We start from the raw sequence: 15,994 nt of genomic DNA, 5'->3' as shown, positions 1-15,994 counted from the left end.
CTTTTAACGTGTGTTTTCAGCTGTCTGGGTATCCTCCATGGTTTTCCTTGTCTGTGCAATGTTCCCGGTGCAAATCCTTAATCCCCTCTGACCCACTGACCTTACCTTTGTGCAGTGGGCCTTCTATGGAATCTGAATGTTTACATTTTTTCAGTGTTGTTGCTGCTGCTGCTGGTCCAGGGGGCACACTTTGGGAACTATGAGTCTCTCACATAGACTTGGAGGATGTCAAATCTGGAGAAGACCTTAAGGACCATCTGGGCTTCTCTCAAACTTATAAATTGATAACAAGTCAGTAATTAAGCCAAGAGTGTAACCCAATCTAACCGTCTTTCTAATATGCCATGCTGATGATGGAGGACAATCTCAAGTGTTATTTATCTCAAGGCAATTGGGTTTTAATCAGATCCCAACTTTATGCCATGATGCTGGTGGTGATTGCAATGTGCTAGCCCTCGTAAGTTCTGTTAATGCAGCCGGTGCTTTTGACACTGTCTCTTCCTCTCATAGGCATAGGAGGGCTGCAGTATATTTGTTTCCTCTAGGTGCTATCACTCAGCACTGAGGGCTCATGAGGCTTGTCAAAGATGCTAGGGGAAGAATCAAGCCACATGCTGTGTTATACTCCCTGGGGACTACGATTCTGGAAAGAAAGTCAAGGGATCCACAAGTGCATCATAGAAGACAAAAAGTACTTGATTGGGATACAAAATTACCCTCCACTCTACCATCTGTGCATCTCATGATAGGCTGTGTAACCCCAGGTCACAGGAATGTCAGCATGGAGTAGGCGATCATTGGCAGAATTCTTAGTATTTGGCTGTCAGGGTCCATTTCCTACTACAGCCATAATAGGAGACACCTCATTCTCCAAGGACTTCACTGGTAGCACCATGCCCACCCTCTGGTTAGCCTCATGCCTATACTCATGGAGGAGTCCACTGAAGATGACCTCTCACCTTGTGTGGCCCTCTCAGTTATGACACTGCATTGTCCTACTCTGCCTTGCTCCTTGTCATTTGAAAGTCAGAGCCAAGTGGACTTTGCAACCCCATGGAGGCTTCAGAAGAGCAGTTTTTATGGCAGTTGTGGGGAGTCCAGCTTTACTCTCCCTCCCTCTCACGGTGCCTACTCTGCTTTGCCTTCTTTGCCTGCTCCTGGGTCTGATCCAGATGAAAGGTCATTATTTTGCACTCCCAAAGCAGAAGTTATCCTGCAGCCTCTAAGTGCTTGATATATTCCTAGCATTTTGCGAGGCAAGCTACCACTAGGCCACTCTACCACTCTACCACTAGGCCATAGTCCCAGCCCTATTCCTAGCATTTTGGATAATGTCTTCTCATTGGAGATGCCTCCAAATCTCCAATGGAACCTTCTTGAACCTTGTGCTGTTTTCCAGAAGCTTGATACCTTAGGTCTCCCTTCCCAGGGACTCTCGTGACTGATATGTCACACACACATACCCCACACATATACTCATAAACATACACATATGCATACACAATTGCATATCCATACACACACATCTGGTTCACCTATACATGTGCACTCATGCAACTATATACACTCAAATGGCTCACACACATATGTACCCACATACAGTCATGCATGTATGCACCCCTACGCACAGATGTCAACCTGCATACACACCCAGACATATATAAACACATTTCCCCAAACTCATATTTGTGCTCACACTCACAATCCTCACAAGGCATTGATACACATGCTGCCATATATTCTCTCACGTGTACACATCCTCACAGACATCCACCTCCACACACACATACACACACACACACATGCACATACATGTATTCACCATTTCCATGTGCTCACATAGACTTATGCACACTTACACATGGAGGAATGAGTGACTGACAGGGGAGGAAAGGCATTTCAATCACAGTTGATGGATTTGTCTTAATCCCAGTAGGGAGTGAGCAAGAAGCACAACAGACCCTGCCCTGGGGGCCAAGCACAAAGCTGTGCACTGGAATTTCACACTATGGTACTTCTTGTAGGAAACCATTTTCAGCCCCTGAGAATGCAGATTTACCAAAGAGCTGGATGTGACATGGTGGCCTTCCTCCCCCACTCTGCTCTTCCCACTACACAATCCTCAAGAGAGAAGGCTGGTTCTCTAAAATTATTCTCTTAGACATCTGCAATCACAAAAGAAAGGCTTGCTTCCTTGCAGGAGCCTGGGCCCCGCAGAGGTTGTAAAAAGCCAACTGAACTCACCAGTTTCACTCCCCAGACATGATCACTTGCTACTTGATTTTGATTATTGTGTTTGTTTGCTAGTAAGCACAGCCCTCTGACATAAAATTGAAAAAAAAAAAAGAGTATTACCTAGTGTCATGGGTTCTTTCTCATTAAATGATGTAGTATTAGTTAGCATTTATTTAACAGAACCTTCAGCATGTCAAATATATGTAATATATATGTAATCTTCAGCTGAACTCTCCTCATTTGATATCCAGTGGAACAGAGGCCTGAGTGGGTTAAGTCACTCATCACATAGCTGACAAACAATGCAGCTGAGATTTGAATACACTCAGTTAGACTCTCGCAACTCAGACTGACTTATGTCCAGAGCTGTCTTCCATTTACCAAGGACATTCTCTTCAGGAATAAATGTGCTCAAAGCACCATGTTAACGGAGAGAAAACAGTCCATCATTTAATGCTGCTATTTGCCTACTCAATTCTCACTAGTTAGACATTTAGACTATTTCCAATTTCTTACTAGTTTAGCAAGTACTGTTCTGGAAAAGAAAATCTTTGGATACATATCTTTTTAGAAGCAGAACAATTCTATAAGATAAATCTCAAGGGGGTAGGGTTTCTGTATAGGCATATTTTTTTAAGAAGCATTTGATTTTCCTCACCAAATTGCCATTCCAGAAATATGCCAGCCCACAGTTTTACCAGCAAGCTATAAAATTGGCCTTTTCTCTGAAGAAGGTCTTGGTTTTTATTGTTGCATTTTGTGGTTTGGCACAGTGCACAATACACGTATCAGTGTAGCCAGGGTTCAGGCTGTGTCTGGCAACATGTTGCCATTGTATAAGGTGATTATAGGAGTTAAGACTTGAAACCATGAAAGGCTGAGCTCTGTTTTGTTGGGGTTAATGGCAGATGTAAAAAGAGACAGTGAGTGTGTCACCTGGATGGTTAATGCATCGGGTTTCTAAAGAATCTTCAGAGATGGGGCATAACTGTGTTCTCTCTTCAAGACTGTCATCTTAGTTGGCGACGCTGGTAGAAAAACATTATTGCCATTCATTGTGGTATAGCAGAATCCCCTGGGAAATGATCCAAGAACAAAGACACCCAGAGGCCCCCTTTTCTTAGTACCCTCATCACATTCAAGCAGAGTGGAGAGGACAGTACAGGCTTCTTTGCCATCAGATGGAACCCAAGTTGCCTTGGCAGCACTGTTCAAGAGCTGAGCTTGTTTAGGACAAATCACTTCGGTTCTCTGAGTCTCAGTTTCTTCATCTGTAAAAGAGGATAAATGTCCTTGAGAAAAGACACCTGGTTTGTTGAGGCTCTGCATCCAGCAGATGCCCCACACCCTCTCAGGACCTGGCACTGTGCATACCTGGCTAACCTCAGCACTTCATGACAGTATCATTGGCATTAATGTTGGCAGCTCTACGTTTCTCATCTGGGGAAACAATGTGAATGCTTACCCCTTTCTCAAAGCAATTAGGATAAATGAGAAATGTGTGTGGTGTTTTTTTTTTTTTTTTTCTTAAAGAATGATGTCTCTGGAAGTTTGTGTTCTCAGCCAACTCTGGAAAGGATCGAAGCAGTTGGAGAAATGAAAAATGCTGCAACATCCTTCTATTACCAGAGAGAAGCATTGGAGAGCCAATGAGTCCCATCCAGTGTCGCAGGTCACCTCTGGCTGTGTTTGTGGCGCTGAACCTTCGTCTAGCAATGTAGGCCAGTCATAATCTGCCATGTGTGGGGCCTCTTTTGCCTTTGTGTTTCCATTTGCAAGCGTTCAGTGTGCAGGTGGCCATCATAAGCTTGGATTCTGTTTGCTGAGGTATTTGCTAGGAAATCAGCCAGGGGTAGTCCCTCCACCTGCTGCTATGCTGGCATGCAGGCAATGGATGTTCAGATGCCCTTGACTTTCTCTAATGCCAGAAATATTCTTCCTCTGTCCCTTAACTCTTCACATCTACTTTTTTGTACCTGTACTGTTTTTTTTGTTTACTAATTAATTACTTTTAGGTTGAGGAAAAGTATCTAAGAGGGAATGAAGCAAGCCAAGGTTAGCAGTGAGATTTTCTTAGGTGTTTTGGGGCTTTAGAATTTCACGTATTTATTTATCCATTGACATCTAGTTCATTACTTATTTATAGCTTATTATTCCTTGCTTGCTTATTTATTGCTAATACTAGGGATTGAACTTGGGGCCTAGGCACAATACCTTAGCTTTTTTGTTCAAGGTTGCCACTCTACCACTTGAGCCACATCTCATTTCCAACTTTTTTTTTTTTGCCAGTCCTGGGGCTTGGACTCAGGGCCTGAGCACTGTTCCTGGCTTCTTCTTGCTCAAGGCTAGCACTATGCCACTTGAGCCACAGCGCCACTTCTGGCCATTTTCTGTATGTGTGGTGCTGGGGAATCGAACCCAGGGCCTCATGTATACGAGGCAAGCACTCTTGCCACTAGGCCATATCCCCAGCCCCCCAACTTTTTGATAGTTAATTGGAGATAAAAGTCTGATGGACTTTCCTGCCCTGGCTGACCTAGAACCATGATCCTCAGATCTCAGCCTATTGAGTAGTTGGAATGCAGGCATGAACCTCTGTATTTGCCTGGCTTATTTATATAGTTTTAATGCGGTCTTTATAATTATTATGTTTTGCATAAGATCTCATCCTACTCTTGAATCATAACTTCTTACATTATTTCCTGACCATTGACCATTTAAACTGTTCACCTTTTCACTTTAGAGTCAACACTAGATTTGTAATGTTTCAAACATTTGTTATGTCTTTTAGATACATTTGGGTTATTTCTTAAGTTAAATTTCAATTTGCCAATGTGAAAGGGATAGTAAGTTCTGAGGTTCACATTATGTTAGAATTTACACAGGATTGGATTATCTGTGATGGTCATGATCTCTAAGAATAATCTCGTTTATTTTCTTATAAATGTGCCATCACTAGATATTGTCAACTAAAATTACACTATAAGCTGGGAATTGGTGGCTAGTATCTGTAATCCTAGCTACACAGGAGGCTGAGATTTGAGAATTATGTTTTGAAACTAGCCAGGTAGGAAAGTCCATGCAACTCTTACTCCAAAGAAACACCAAAAACCTGGAAGTGGAGCTGTGCCTCAAGTGGTAGATCACTAGCCTTGAGCAGAAAGTGCAGGAACAGCACCCAGGCCCTGAGTTCAAGCCCAAAGACTGGCACAAAAAAGGAGGGGGCAAGTTTGCCATAGGTGGGACAGGAAAGATTATCTGTTCTTGGCTCTCAAGGCAGAGCTTTGCTGCTTTAGATGTCCTGAGAACAAACAGCCCAAAATAATAAGGAGGTTTCAGAACTGTTCAGAGTCATGAAGAAAAATGATTCTTAGCCTACAATGAACAAATGCCTCATAGATGCTTTTAGTGTGAAAAGGTCTAAAGCTCATTCTACATGGAGACAGGGAAGGAATTCATATAGAGACAAGAAAATTGTGGTAGGTGGGAGTGTTTGACTTGTAAATACTGCATCTGTGATGTTTCTGATGGCACAGCCTGACCTAACAAGGCTTTTGTCTCACATAGCCTCTGTGACACCAGAAAGAGTAGGATATGTCTCCAAGGTCCAGAGGAAACTGATGGTCTTTGTGGATAACCCGTGATAGAGGTGTGAGTGTTACATACTGCTCAGTGTGGAACTGAGGGGAGGAGGTGGTCCAGGGAGTTTGAGAATGCTGAGGAAATTAAGAAAGGATGTTGGCAATCCTGGCTACTCAAAGCCAGTCCAGGCAGGAAAGTCCATACGACTTTTATTTACAATTAACTTTAAGTAGCTGGAAGTGGAGTTTTGGCTTAAGTTATAGAGCATTAGCTGTGGGCTCTCTCTCTCTCTCTCTCTCTCTCTCTCTCTCTCTCTCTCTCTCTCTCTCTCTCTCTCTCTCTCTCTCTCTCTCTCTCCTCTCTCTCTCTCTCTCTCCTCTCTCTCTCTCTCTCTCTCTCTCTCTCTCTCTCTCTCCTTCCCCTTGCTTGGGGAGGGAAGGGGCTTGTCCACCCCTTCCTGGGTGGTCCATTATCGCTCACGCGGGAGCGATGGCCACGGGTAGCCTCGGTGGCGTGTGGTCGCAGGGTGCCCCCAAACCGCCAAGAACGACACAGATGCGCGGCCCCTGGAGAAAACCTCTAGGGCTTCTGTTTATTCAAATGAGGAGCCTCCCAGATATACCCCAAAGGCGGGCACAAGAGAGGGGCCCCTGATTGGTCCCAAGGGGCTGTCCCTCAAGTGATGTCAGACTTCCTTCTCTTCCTGTTAAAGACAGGAAGGGGAGGGACAGGCTGAGGTCAGCTGTGGCCCCTTAAACGTGCAGCTGACCCCAACAATTAGCCTCGAAAAAAAAAAGGGAAAAAGCACAGGGATAGTGCCCAGGCCCTGAGTTCAAGCCCCAAATCATGAAAAAGAAAAAAGTAAAAGAAAAGAAATGTTAGTGACAAATACTGAGCTATAAGATGGTTCACTTTACTGCTGTTGGAGCTTTTGATTTGTTCCTATCACAAAATATGGCAAATCATCATCCCTAAGTCTTCCTACTTTAGCACTGTTGGATAGGTCAGGAAGCTAGTCACAAGCAGACACAAGAAATATTGTACATTTTTTGTTGTTGCACATAGATGAAGGTTTGGGTCAATTGGCAGGTCAAGAATGATTCCTAACCAGGCACTGATGGCTCATACCTATAATCCTAGCTACTCAGGAGGCTGAGTTCTGAGGATCATGGTTCAAAGCAAGCCTGGGAAAGAAAGTCCTTGAGACTCTTATCTCCAAATAGTCACTAGAAAACTGGAAGTGCTACTGTGGCTCAAAGTGGCAGAGTACTAACTTGGGGTGAAAAACTCTAAGAGAGTGTTTAGGCCCAGAGTTCAAGCACCACACACACACACACACACACACACACACACACACACACACACGACTCCTATTTTCAATTCTTTTGTTGAACTGTCTTCCTGTTGAGCAGTGAGTAGGTGGGAACATAATACAGTTTCTTGGTATTTCCTCCTTTACAGCTTGGTCCACAAATATAAATGCAGCGTTCTTCCTGAAACTGTGTTTACTGTCTCTGCACCATTTCTGTAACCACACATGCAAGTAGAATGCAGATGTCCCGGTGCTAAGCTTTGCTCAGGGTCTGCTTCCACTTGACTTAAGCCAGCTTATTTCTTTTCCTTCTTGGAGCCTCACTTGAAAGGTAGAAATGAAGCTGATCTTAATTCTTCTCTCAACATGACATGCCCTTTTGAAATCGTACAAATAACAGTGTCTGATTGTCATGTTGAATTGTGAGTATGAATGTAAAATGTTCCAAAGTCTGGCTGAAGCCAAATATTAGGTCATAAGTCAACATTTTTTGCTGAGAAACCTGGTTACTAAGAGGTTGAAAATTTATATCTTTTCATGAGAAAACTTGTTTGCCAGCAGGAAAGAAAAGCCCAAAGACTGTTATCTTCCTACAAGGAGGAGGAGAGATGTGTATAATTTGGCAACTGAGGGCAAAGTCCTTTAGGATGTCTGAAATTGGTTTGGTTGAGGAATGAGGCTTTGGTGTAATATTTGAGATGATTCCTGACATGAAAGGCAATGGGTGGCATAGGTATGTGTTATTTCTGACAAGGTACTGGGTGAAATTGTGTGAAACACTAGAAGCTGGCCATTGACTCTGCAGGAAATCACATTCTGTCCACAAATCCTTCTGAGGGAAGGAATCTGACAGGAAAAGGAGACATCTTGGATTATATGCACTTAAGGTATTGAAAGAAGTAAACTCTTACTTGGTGTGATGGTGTATGCCTGTAATCCTAGCACTCAGAAGACTGAAGCAGGAGAAATTGAGAATTACATGGAAGCCTGAGCTATACTGATATATTTGTTAGAGCCTACACTTGTGATCAAAATGGCCACTGGCATCAACCAATAGAGGCATTTGTAGGCCAGAAATCATGGGAGAGTTTTCTGGTTAGCAGGAGGACCACATAGATAAGCCTCACAAACCACAATAATGAAATATATCATTACTCAAGAAGATAGCAGAGTTGGTGGCCCATCTAACTTTGTTGTGATTTGTGTCTTTCAGGCAAAGAAAGGCAACTATGCCTTTCTGTGGGACGTGGCCGTGGTGGAGTATGCAGCCCTGACAGATGATGACTGCTCAGTGACTGTCATTGGCAACAGCATCAGTAGCAAGGGCTATGGCATCGCCCTGCAACATGGTAGCCCCTACAGAGACCTCTTCTCTCAGAGGTAGGCTCCACTGGCCACCCATCCCAACAACATCAGCACTTCAGCAGCTGGCCTGGAGAATAAGCTTCTCTTAGAAATTAAAGCCAATGCAGTCATTTCAGCTATGTACAATACATTTTCCTCCCCAACTCCATCTTGGCCCTCTCTCTGTGAATTCTGGGATGAAAATAGTAAGGGCATGGACTCTGCTCATAACAGTTCCTCATGCAGGTAGAATTGGGCTATGAGTACTTAGGGCCTGCTTAGGGCATAAGCAATGGTGATAACATTCTTGGGAGGCTAGAGGAAGCAGTAGAAGGAGGAGAGGGCACTTCCCCAGACCAAGAAGGACTTCTCAGAGGTTGATGACACTGAGTCCTGTAGGTGTGAGGTTGACAAGTGAATAATGAACAATGAATAATGGATGGGAGGCCCTAATGGGAGCTCTTAAAGATAAATGTATTGTCATAGCCATAGCCAGATGCACATGACTCCCATCTCTAATTCTACCTACTCAGAAGACTATGATTTGAGGATCAAAATTAGGAGCCAGCTGGGCAGAAAAGACCATGAGAGTCTTATCTCCAATTAAGCAGCAAAATATCAGAAGTGGAGATGTAGCTTGAGTATTAGAGACTCAGCCTTTAAGAGAAAGTGAAGGGACAGTGCCTAGGCCCTAAGTTAAAGCCCCAGTACTGTCACCACAAAAACATGTATTAGAGAAGCAATCATAAATGTGCACTAGGTCCAAATGCAATGAGTCAAGCTTCTACTTGACTACATAAACATAAACTCTCATGCGATCTGTTGGTATGAATCCATTCCTTGAGTTTCACCTGCTTTGGGCTCTTAAACAAGATCAAGTTACCCAGTGCTCAATCCAGGCACTCAGATTTCCTTGAGAAAAATAATCTCTCTGTAACCCACTCTTTTTCTCTACTATAGTAGCTTATCTTGATCTCAGACCAGCTGTCCTGGCTTCAGCCAGAGAGAATGGAACTGAAGTGCATGGGTAATGTCAGAGACCTTTTCCTAGTAGCTAGCCTCTCAACAGTGGCTCTTGTTCCCAAGGAGCTAAGCCTAGGACTCTCTACTTGCACAGGACTGTGAGGTAGCATACAGCTGAGGGAAGGAAGTTACATAGACAGCGAGAAGACCCCAGCTCACACTCTGTCTACATCTATGAAAATTCATCCTGTGGCAGGAATATCTGAAGGCCAGCAAAAATCCAGGCTTCAGAGCAGTCCTCAGTTGCACGAATTTCAGTGTTGAAAAATATCCATTTGGAGGTCTAAGACTTTTTCTTTTTCTTTTTTTTCTGTTGGTCATGGGGCTTCAACTTAGGGCCTAGGCACTATCCCTGAGCTGTTTCTGTTCAAGGCTAGCACCCAACCAATTTGAGCCACAGTGCCATTTCAATATTTTGTGTGTGGTTAATTTGAGATGATTCTCATGGGGACTTTCCTGCTTGGGCTCGCTTTGAACCATGTTCCTCAGATCTCAGCCTCCTGAGTCTCTAGGATTACAGTTATCAGCCACTGGCATTCCACCTGTCGAAGACTCTTTAAAACAGATGTAGCTGGGTGTCAATGACTTATGCCTGTAATCCTAGCTACTCAGAGGCTGAGATCTGAGGATCACAGTCTGAAACCAGCAGCAAAAGCATCTGAGACTCATCTCCAATTAATAAACAAAAAGCCAGAAGTGGAGTGGTAGCTCAAGTGGTAGAGTACCAGCCCTGAGTGAAAAAGCTAAGGGACAGCACCTAGGTAGGCCCTGAGCTCAGGTCCCAGGACACACACTCACACACATTTTTGCAGCTGAGATAAAATAACTCTGCCACCCTGAGTTGCTCAGCTGCTTGCTGGCAAAACAAGGAGTAGAGCTGCTGTTGGATATTCAAACCCTACTTCCTCCCTTCCCCTACTTTGAATGTCCAGATTGGTCCCTGCTTCTTCTCATGACCACTGGTGCCTCAGTCTCATAAGGAAAATGGCTAAGGAAACAGATTTGCAAGCAATCCAGTGTCTTGTTTACAAAATTGGGAAAGGGTATAGGACTAATTAAAGTAAATGAAGCTTCAGATTGTTTTCTAGAATTTCATGTGGTCTTCATTCTGTTCCTCACTCTACTTCCTGGAGCAGAGAGCCAAGACAACAGAGAAGGAAGAGGGGTGGTTTCTCAACTGGTCAGGTTGAAGGCATGAAATAAAGATGGCTTCTCTCTAGAATTTATAATACAGTGATGTTCTTAGCGTATATACGAGTTCATTTGTTGAGATGGGAAGCTCAAGAAAATTGCCATGGACCAGCAACCTATGAGTATTTCTGAGGAGCTGATGGTAAGGGTGCTCATGGTACTAATGCAGGAGCAACAACCCAACAGCCAATATACCCCCCAAGAAAGCATTCACAGTAGCACAGAGACCAGCGAGAGGATGTTCGAGTCCCCTGTGTTTGCAATGCACAGTAATCTTCTGAAACTCAACAGAAGTGAATGTGTGTGCTCTGGATACAGAAGAGAGCAGATATTGACCAAGAAGCTTGGGTTAAGGCACAGGAGACTGGAAAAGTCTTCAGCCTGTAGATAGAGGCAGTGAGTAAGGGAAAGTTACTCCCTTCCAATACCAGAAGGTTTCTTGCTTCCACCAGCACTGTACTCTCCACAAACAAAGGCAGATAGGCTATTTTCCATGTCATTCTGGAAAGAGGTAATTTGTTTCCCTCTTTGCTTTCATCAGAAGGCTGTGTGCTCTGTGATGACCAGTAAGTGTCCTTACTGGGTTCTCTGGGCCTCCAACAGCACAGTCTACTGCCTTGGTGGTGGAGACTCACCTTGATAGCAGCATCTCTTCTTCCCACAACCAAGTGTTTGCTTCAAGAGGAAAACTCAGACTTTGGGATGCTTATGCTTGCTAATGGTTATAGAAAAAGCTCTCTTACATGGTGCATGAAGAATGGTGAGCTGCTTGTTTTTAGCTTGAGTATGCTAGAGAGGAGAGAAGGAAACTGATCTAAAGGTAATGTACTATGCAGTGGCAGAAAACAAAGGGCCTTTGGATAGCCTTGCACAGCTTTATCTGGAATGGCTGTAGCTCTCTTTCTCTTCATCCTGGGAGCTAGGCTCTTTCCTTGCTTTGGCAGAGCCTAGGATATAGGTGTGTGTGTGTGTGTGTGTGTGTGTGGTGTACGATGCAATTTATGGTCTATAACAGGTTTGCAGACCCCAGCATGCAGAGTGGGCATTCAATAAATGTTTAGTGATTTAATAGCCATTTATTGAGCACCTACTGTGTAACAGGCTCCGAAACTATTGAATAAAGGAAAGCACCTGCAATTATATCTGTCTGGAAAATAGAACAACTGGCTTCAGGAAGTAGCTATTATCGCTCTGGCAAGACTATGGATTATTACAGTGTGCATTAGTTGAGCCTCATTCTAGAACACATTTTATGACTGTGACTTTCCTTTCCTGTTGCTACTGTATTTAAAGTTCCTTGGTTTGTTTGTTTGATTTTGTTATATTCTTTATTTCCCTATACATGGCCTTATGCTCTTTCTGGAATAAGACTGAGTATAAAATATGTTTTTTCAGTTGTGGAGCTTGAACTCAGAGCCTGGGCACTGTCCTGGAGCCTCTTTGTGCTAAGGCTAGCTCTCTATCACTTGAGCCACAGTGTCACTTCTGATTTTTGATTGGTTAATTGGAGATAAGAGTCTCATAAAGGACTTTTGCCCAGGCTGGCTTTGAACCATGATCCTCAGATCTCAGCCTCTTGTGTCGCTAGGATTACAAGTCTGAACCACTAGTACCAGGCTCTACACACCTTTTATGGAGCTTTTGTTGCTCACCAGGTTGTGATCTAATGGTCTGTGACGTAGATGCATTTATCATCCCAGAGTTTTGTGATAGAATTAAGGCTAGAGTTTCAAAGTCTGGATTCCAACTATTTGCATTAGCACACTGTCCATAAGCATGCAACTCCATTCTCCCCATGGTGAGTCAATAGTTCAACCATTAGCCTTTTTCAAGGTCCTGACATCTTTTATAATAGGCATTGGAGTTCCCATAACTTTACAGGATGCTCAACCTATTCAACCCTGCCAGCCAAGACACTTAGTTAAGGCCAGTGGACCTATAAACACCCATCTCTCCTTACCTGACTCGAGTCATGTCAGTTACTGAATGAGACACTGTGGCTGCCCAGTTAATTATGCTCTGTGCAGTTGGAGAGAAAGCTATGATGCTAAGGAGCATGGCCCCCAAACAGTCAAATGCACATTAAATCATGCATTTTTCTCAATGTCCAAGACCTTCCATGCTGAGTCATTTGGGCTTTTCATTGTCCTGGACATTTGATTGACATTGTGTCATGACTTCACCATGGCCATATTGGTTTAGGTTAGTTTCCATTATTTGACAAATACATGCATGTCTTTATTGGCAGAGCATGTGTTTGTGGCCTTAGGCCTTAGCTGTGCCAGCAACTGGGTTTATGTACTTTAAAACAAAAACATGGAAAAAGAAGCAACAGGACAACCCCCCCCCCCCAAAGAAAAAAGGATGCTGCCCTGCTAATCTAGTGGGGATCCTGTCTCTGTCAGAAAGATGAGGTTGCCAAGTGTTCACAGGGGCAGATACCATGTCCAGGTATAACAAGGCTGTGATCTGGTGACTCCAAAGCCTGCTCTTTGTACCCAGCCTGACTGGTCCAGATTCAATGAGCATGACTCCCCAAATGGAAAGGCTTGGTTGGATATATAGAGTCAGTTTGTGGGTGTGTCCATGTTGTCACTGGTTCACTTTTTAGACTCCTGGATTTCAGGAGGAATCTACAAAATACAACAGTTAAAAAATCTCCCTGGGGGACAGCAAGGAGCAGTAGGAGTTGCCCCTCCAGGATGGAATAAGTCCAATCCAGATGCCTGGGCTCTGCCTGTCTTGTACTCTCTTCTTCTCACACCACCCTTCTCCTAACTCACCATTCCACAGCCTCACTGGCCATGTTCTAGTCACTTAAACATAATGAACCCCTGCACCAGACAAGACATTTCTATGTAATTGTAGTCTCAGGAAGAGGTTTCCTTGCCTCATTGAATGCCAATGCTACCGACCTCAAACTAGGTTTGGGAAGGCATTTCATCTCTCGGCATTTTGATTTCTCTCTCTGTAAAACTGGAAACATAGAAATAACCTTCACAAAGGATTGACAAAAAGATTCATCATTATCTACAAAACACTTAACGCAGATATTTCCTGGCACATTGAATGTGCTAGACCAGTATGAGCTATTTTTTGATAAATCATGCTTCAGGTGTGATTTAACTATTATTTCTTTCACAAGATCCCCCTTAGCCTTCTAGGCTAAGCTGGCCTCAAAATGTGTAATTTCCTGTCACCTGTACTTTCATTTCATTGTGTTTATCACAGCTTCTGTCTTTACACTGCTTGCTCTGCTTGTCTTAAGGCCAGTTCTTATGCCTTGAGTCACTAAGCTCAGCAGTATTAGGCATTACTTTACACATCAAATGAATGAGTGAAGAATTGTGTGCATACTAGAAGGGGATACTTAGAGCAGATATGTGAAATATTCCTTGTCAGAAATGCTTGGAATAAGAAATGCTTTGGAGTTTTTCTTCTGCTTTTTAAATGAATATGTATAGTGCATTATATATTATATATCATCATATAATATATAATTACATATAAATATGTCATTATATAATATATCACATATCATTACACACCATTATATATTATATATCATTACATATATACTCATTATATATGTATAAATACATATATAATGAAATATCTTAGGGGATGAGACCTAGGTCTAATCAAAGAATTTGCATTTTATATATACGCCATACCCAAAGTGTGAGATTGTATGTACTATCTTAAATAATCTTGCATGTGAAACTGTATCCATCAAACCATCAGAGGACAGATGTAGAATTTTCTAATTGGGACACCATGTTAGCCCTCAGAATCTTTCAGATTGGGGAGCATTTTAGGTATTTGGATTAGATGTGCGCAACCTGTGTCCATTGTGGTTTTAAATAAGGCATTTTAAAGTATTTTTATTATGTTTAAGTTGCTGTAACAAGGAGTTGGCATTTGGTAAGGCAGTTTATGAGTACATTTGGTCAATGTCATTCCTTTCAGCATTCTCACCCTCCCTTCCCAATCTACCCCTTTAAATAATTTTTGTAGTCGCGAATGTCTTAAATACACTGTCTGTGTGTTTACCTGATTTGTTAACATATTTCCCTATTTTATCTTATTTATTCCTTATTTTTCTATTTTGCTACTGGACTTGGGGACAACAGAGGAGAGGAGATGGGTTGCTGAGGAGAGAAAAGATAAAAGCTGATGAGCATTTTGGGAATATTGCTGTGCCTGTAGTATGGAGAATGTATTGTAGCGGAAATTGAGGCAGAGAGTTGCTATGATGACCCAAGACTGTGCATAGTGGAATCATCATGGCAGCAGAGGCCAGAACTGAGTTGATGAGACCTGAGACTGTGGCTCACCTGAGTTGTGTCTTGCAGGATTTTAGAGCTGCAGGACACAGGGGACCTAGACGTACTCAAGCAGAAGTGGTGGCCTCACACTGGCCGCTGTGACCTCACCAGCCATGCCAGTGCCCAGGCCGACGGCAAATCCCTGAAACTACACAGCTTTGCTGGCGTCTTCTGCATCTTGGCGATTGGTCTTCTCCTTGCCTGCCTGGTTGCTGCCTTGGAGTTGTGGTGGAACAGCAACCGGTGCCACCAGGAGACCCCCAAAGAGGTCAGTACCTGGGGCCCTGCCTCTGTCTGCCACAACCAAGGAGGGAGGGATCCCACCGGGCTGTTTGGGGGGTTGTTTTCTTCTAGTTAGTGTTTCCTTGAGTCATCTAGTTGGGAGACAGCCACAACTTATATTGGGAGGGTTTCTGCCTTTACTTTGTACTTTTTATTTTTAATATATTTTACTGTTATTATAAAGATGATGTACAAAGGGGTTACAGTTTCATAAGTCAGGTAACGAGTACATTTCTTTTTGGAAAATGTCACTCCTTTGCCTGGTTTTGTTTTCATTTTTAAAACAGTAGAGGAAAATGCAGGGGATAGTTTCATATTTTGAAGAAAGCACCAAGTGCCAGCCATGGCCACTAAAGTCCTGTATTTATCTGTAGAGCAAGTACAGCGTGGGCAGCGCCAGAGAGCCCTTCCCCACCCTGCCCTGCCCATGTGCCTCCACCCTGGCCTGGAGAGACCACCTGTAGGGTAAGAGAGGAGCCCATGTTCCTTCCTGCTTCTCTTTGACTTCTTACCATGGCCCTGGGGGCCCTGCTTACCTAGCCACAGAGGGAATCCCCAGTCTTTCCTGTTACCCTTCCTTCCCCTCCCTCCTTCTTATAGGGCCTGGCCTTGCCCACATCCCTCCTGGGACACCCATCTGAGGATATTACTGTAAGTCTGTTCAGCAGGCTTCCCTCCCCGTGGGTGCAGACCACAG

At 43.5% G+C, this 15,994-nt stretch overlaps 1 protein-coding gene across 1 annotated transcript in view; it reads left to right on the top strand.

Annotated features, from left to right (window-relative positions):
* Grid1 (glutamate ionotropic receptor delta type subunit 1) overlaps nt 1-15,994 on the top strand; it is a 749,173-nt gene that overhangs the window by 720,216 nt on the left and 12,963 nt on the right. The window contains exons 14-15 of the mRNA XM_048339184.1: nt 8,343-8,509; nt 15,043-15,283. Of these exons, the coding sequence (XP_048195141.1) occupies nt 8,343-8,509; nt 15,043-15,283 (408 nt within the window). The remainder of the gene's footprint in view (nt 1-8,342; nt 8,510-15,042; nt 15,284-15,994) is intronic.

Source organism: Perognathus longimembris, chromosome 2, assembly GCF_023159225.1.
Source record: "Perognathus longimembris pacificus isolate PPM17 chromosome 2, ASM2315922v1, whole genome shotgun sequence".
Taxonomy (NCBI): Eukaryota; Metazoa; Chordata; class Mammalia; order Rodentia; family Heteromyidae; genus Perognathus; species Perognathus longimembris.
The sequence above is the reverse complement of the archived record's forward strand: the minus strand, read 5'-3'. Positions and strand labels throughout refer to the sequence as shown.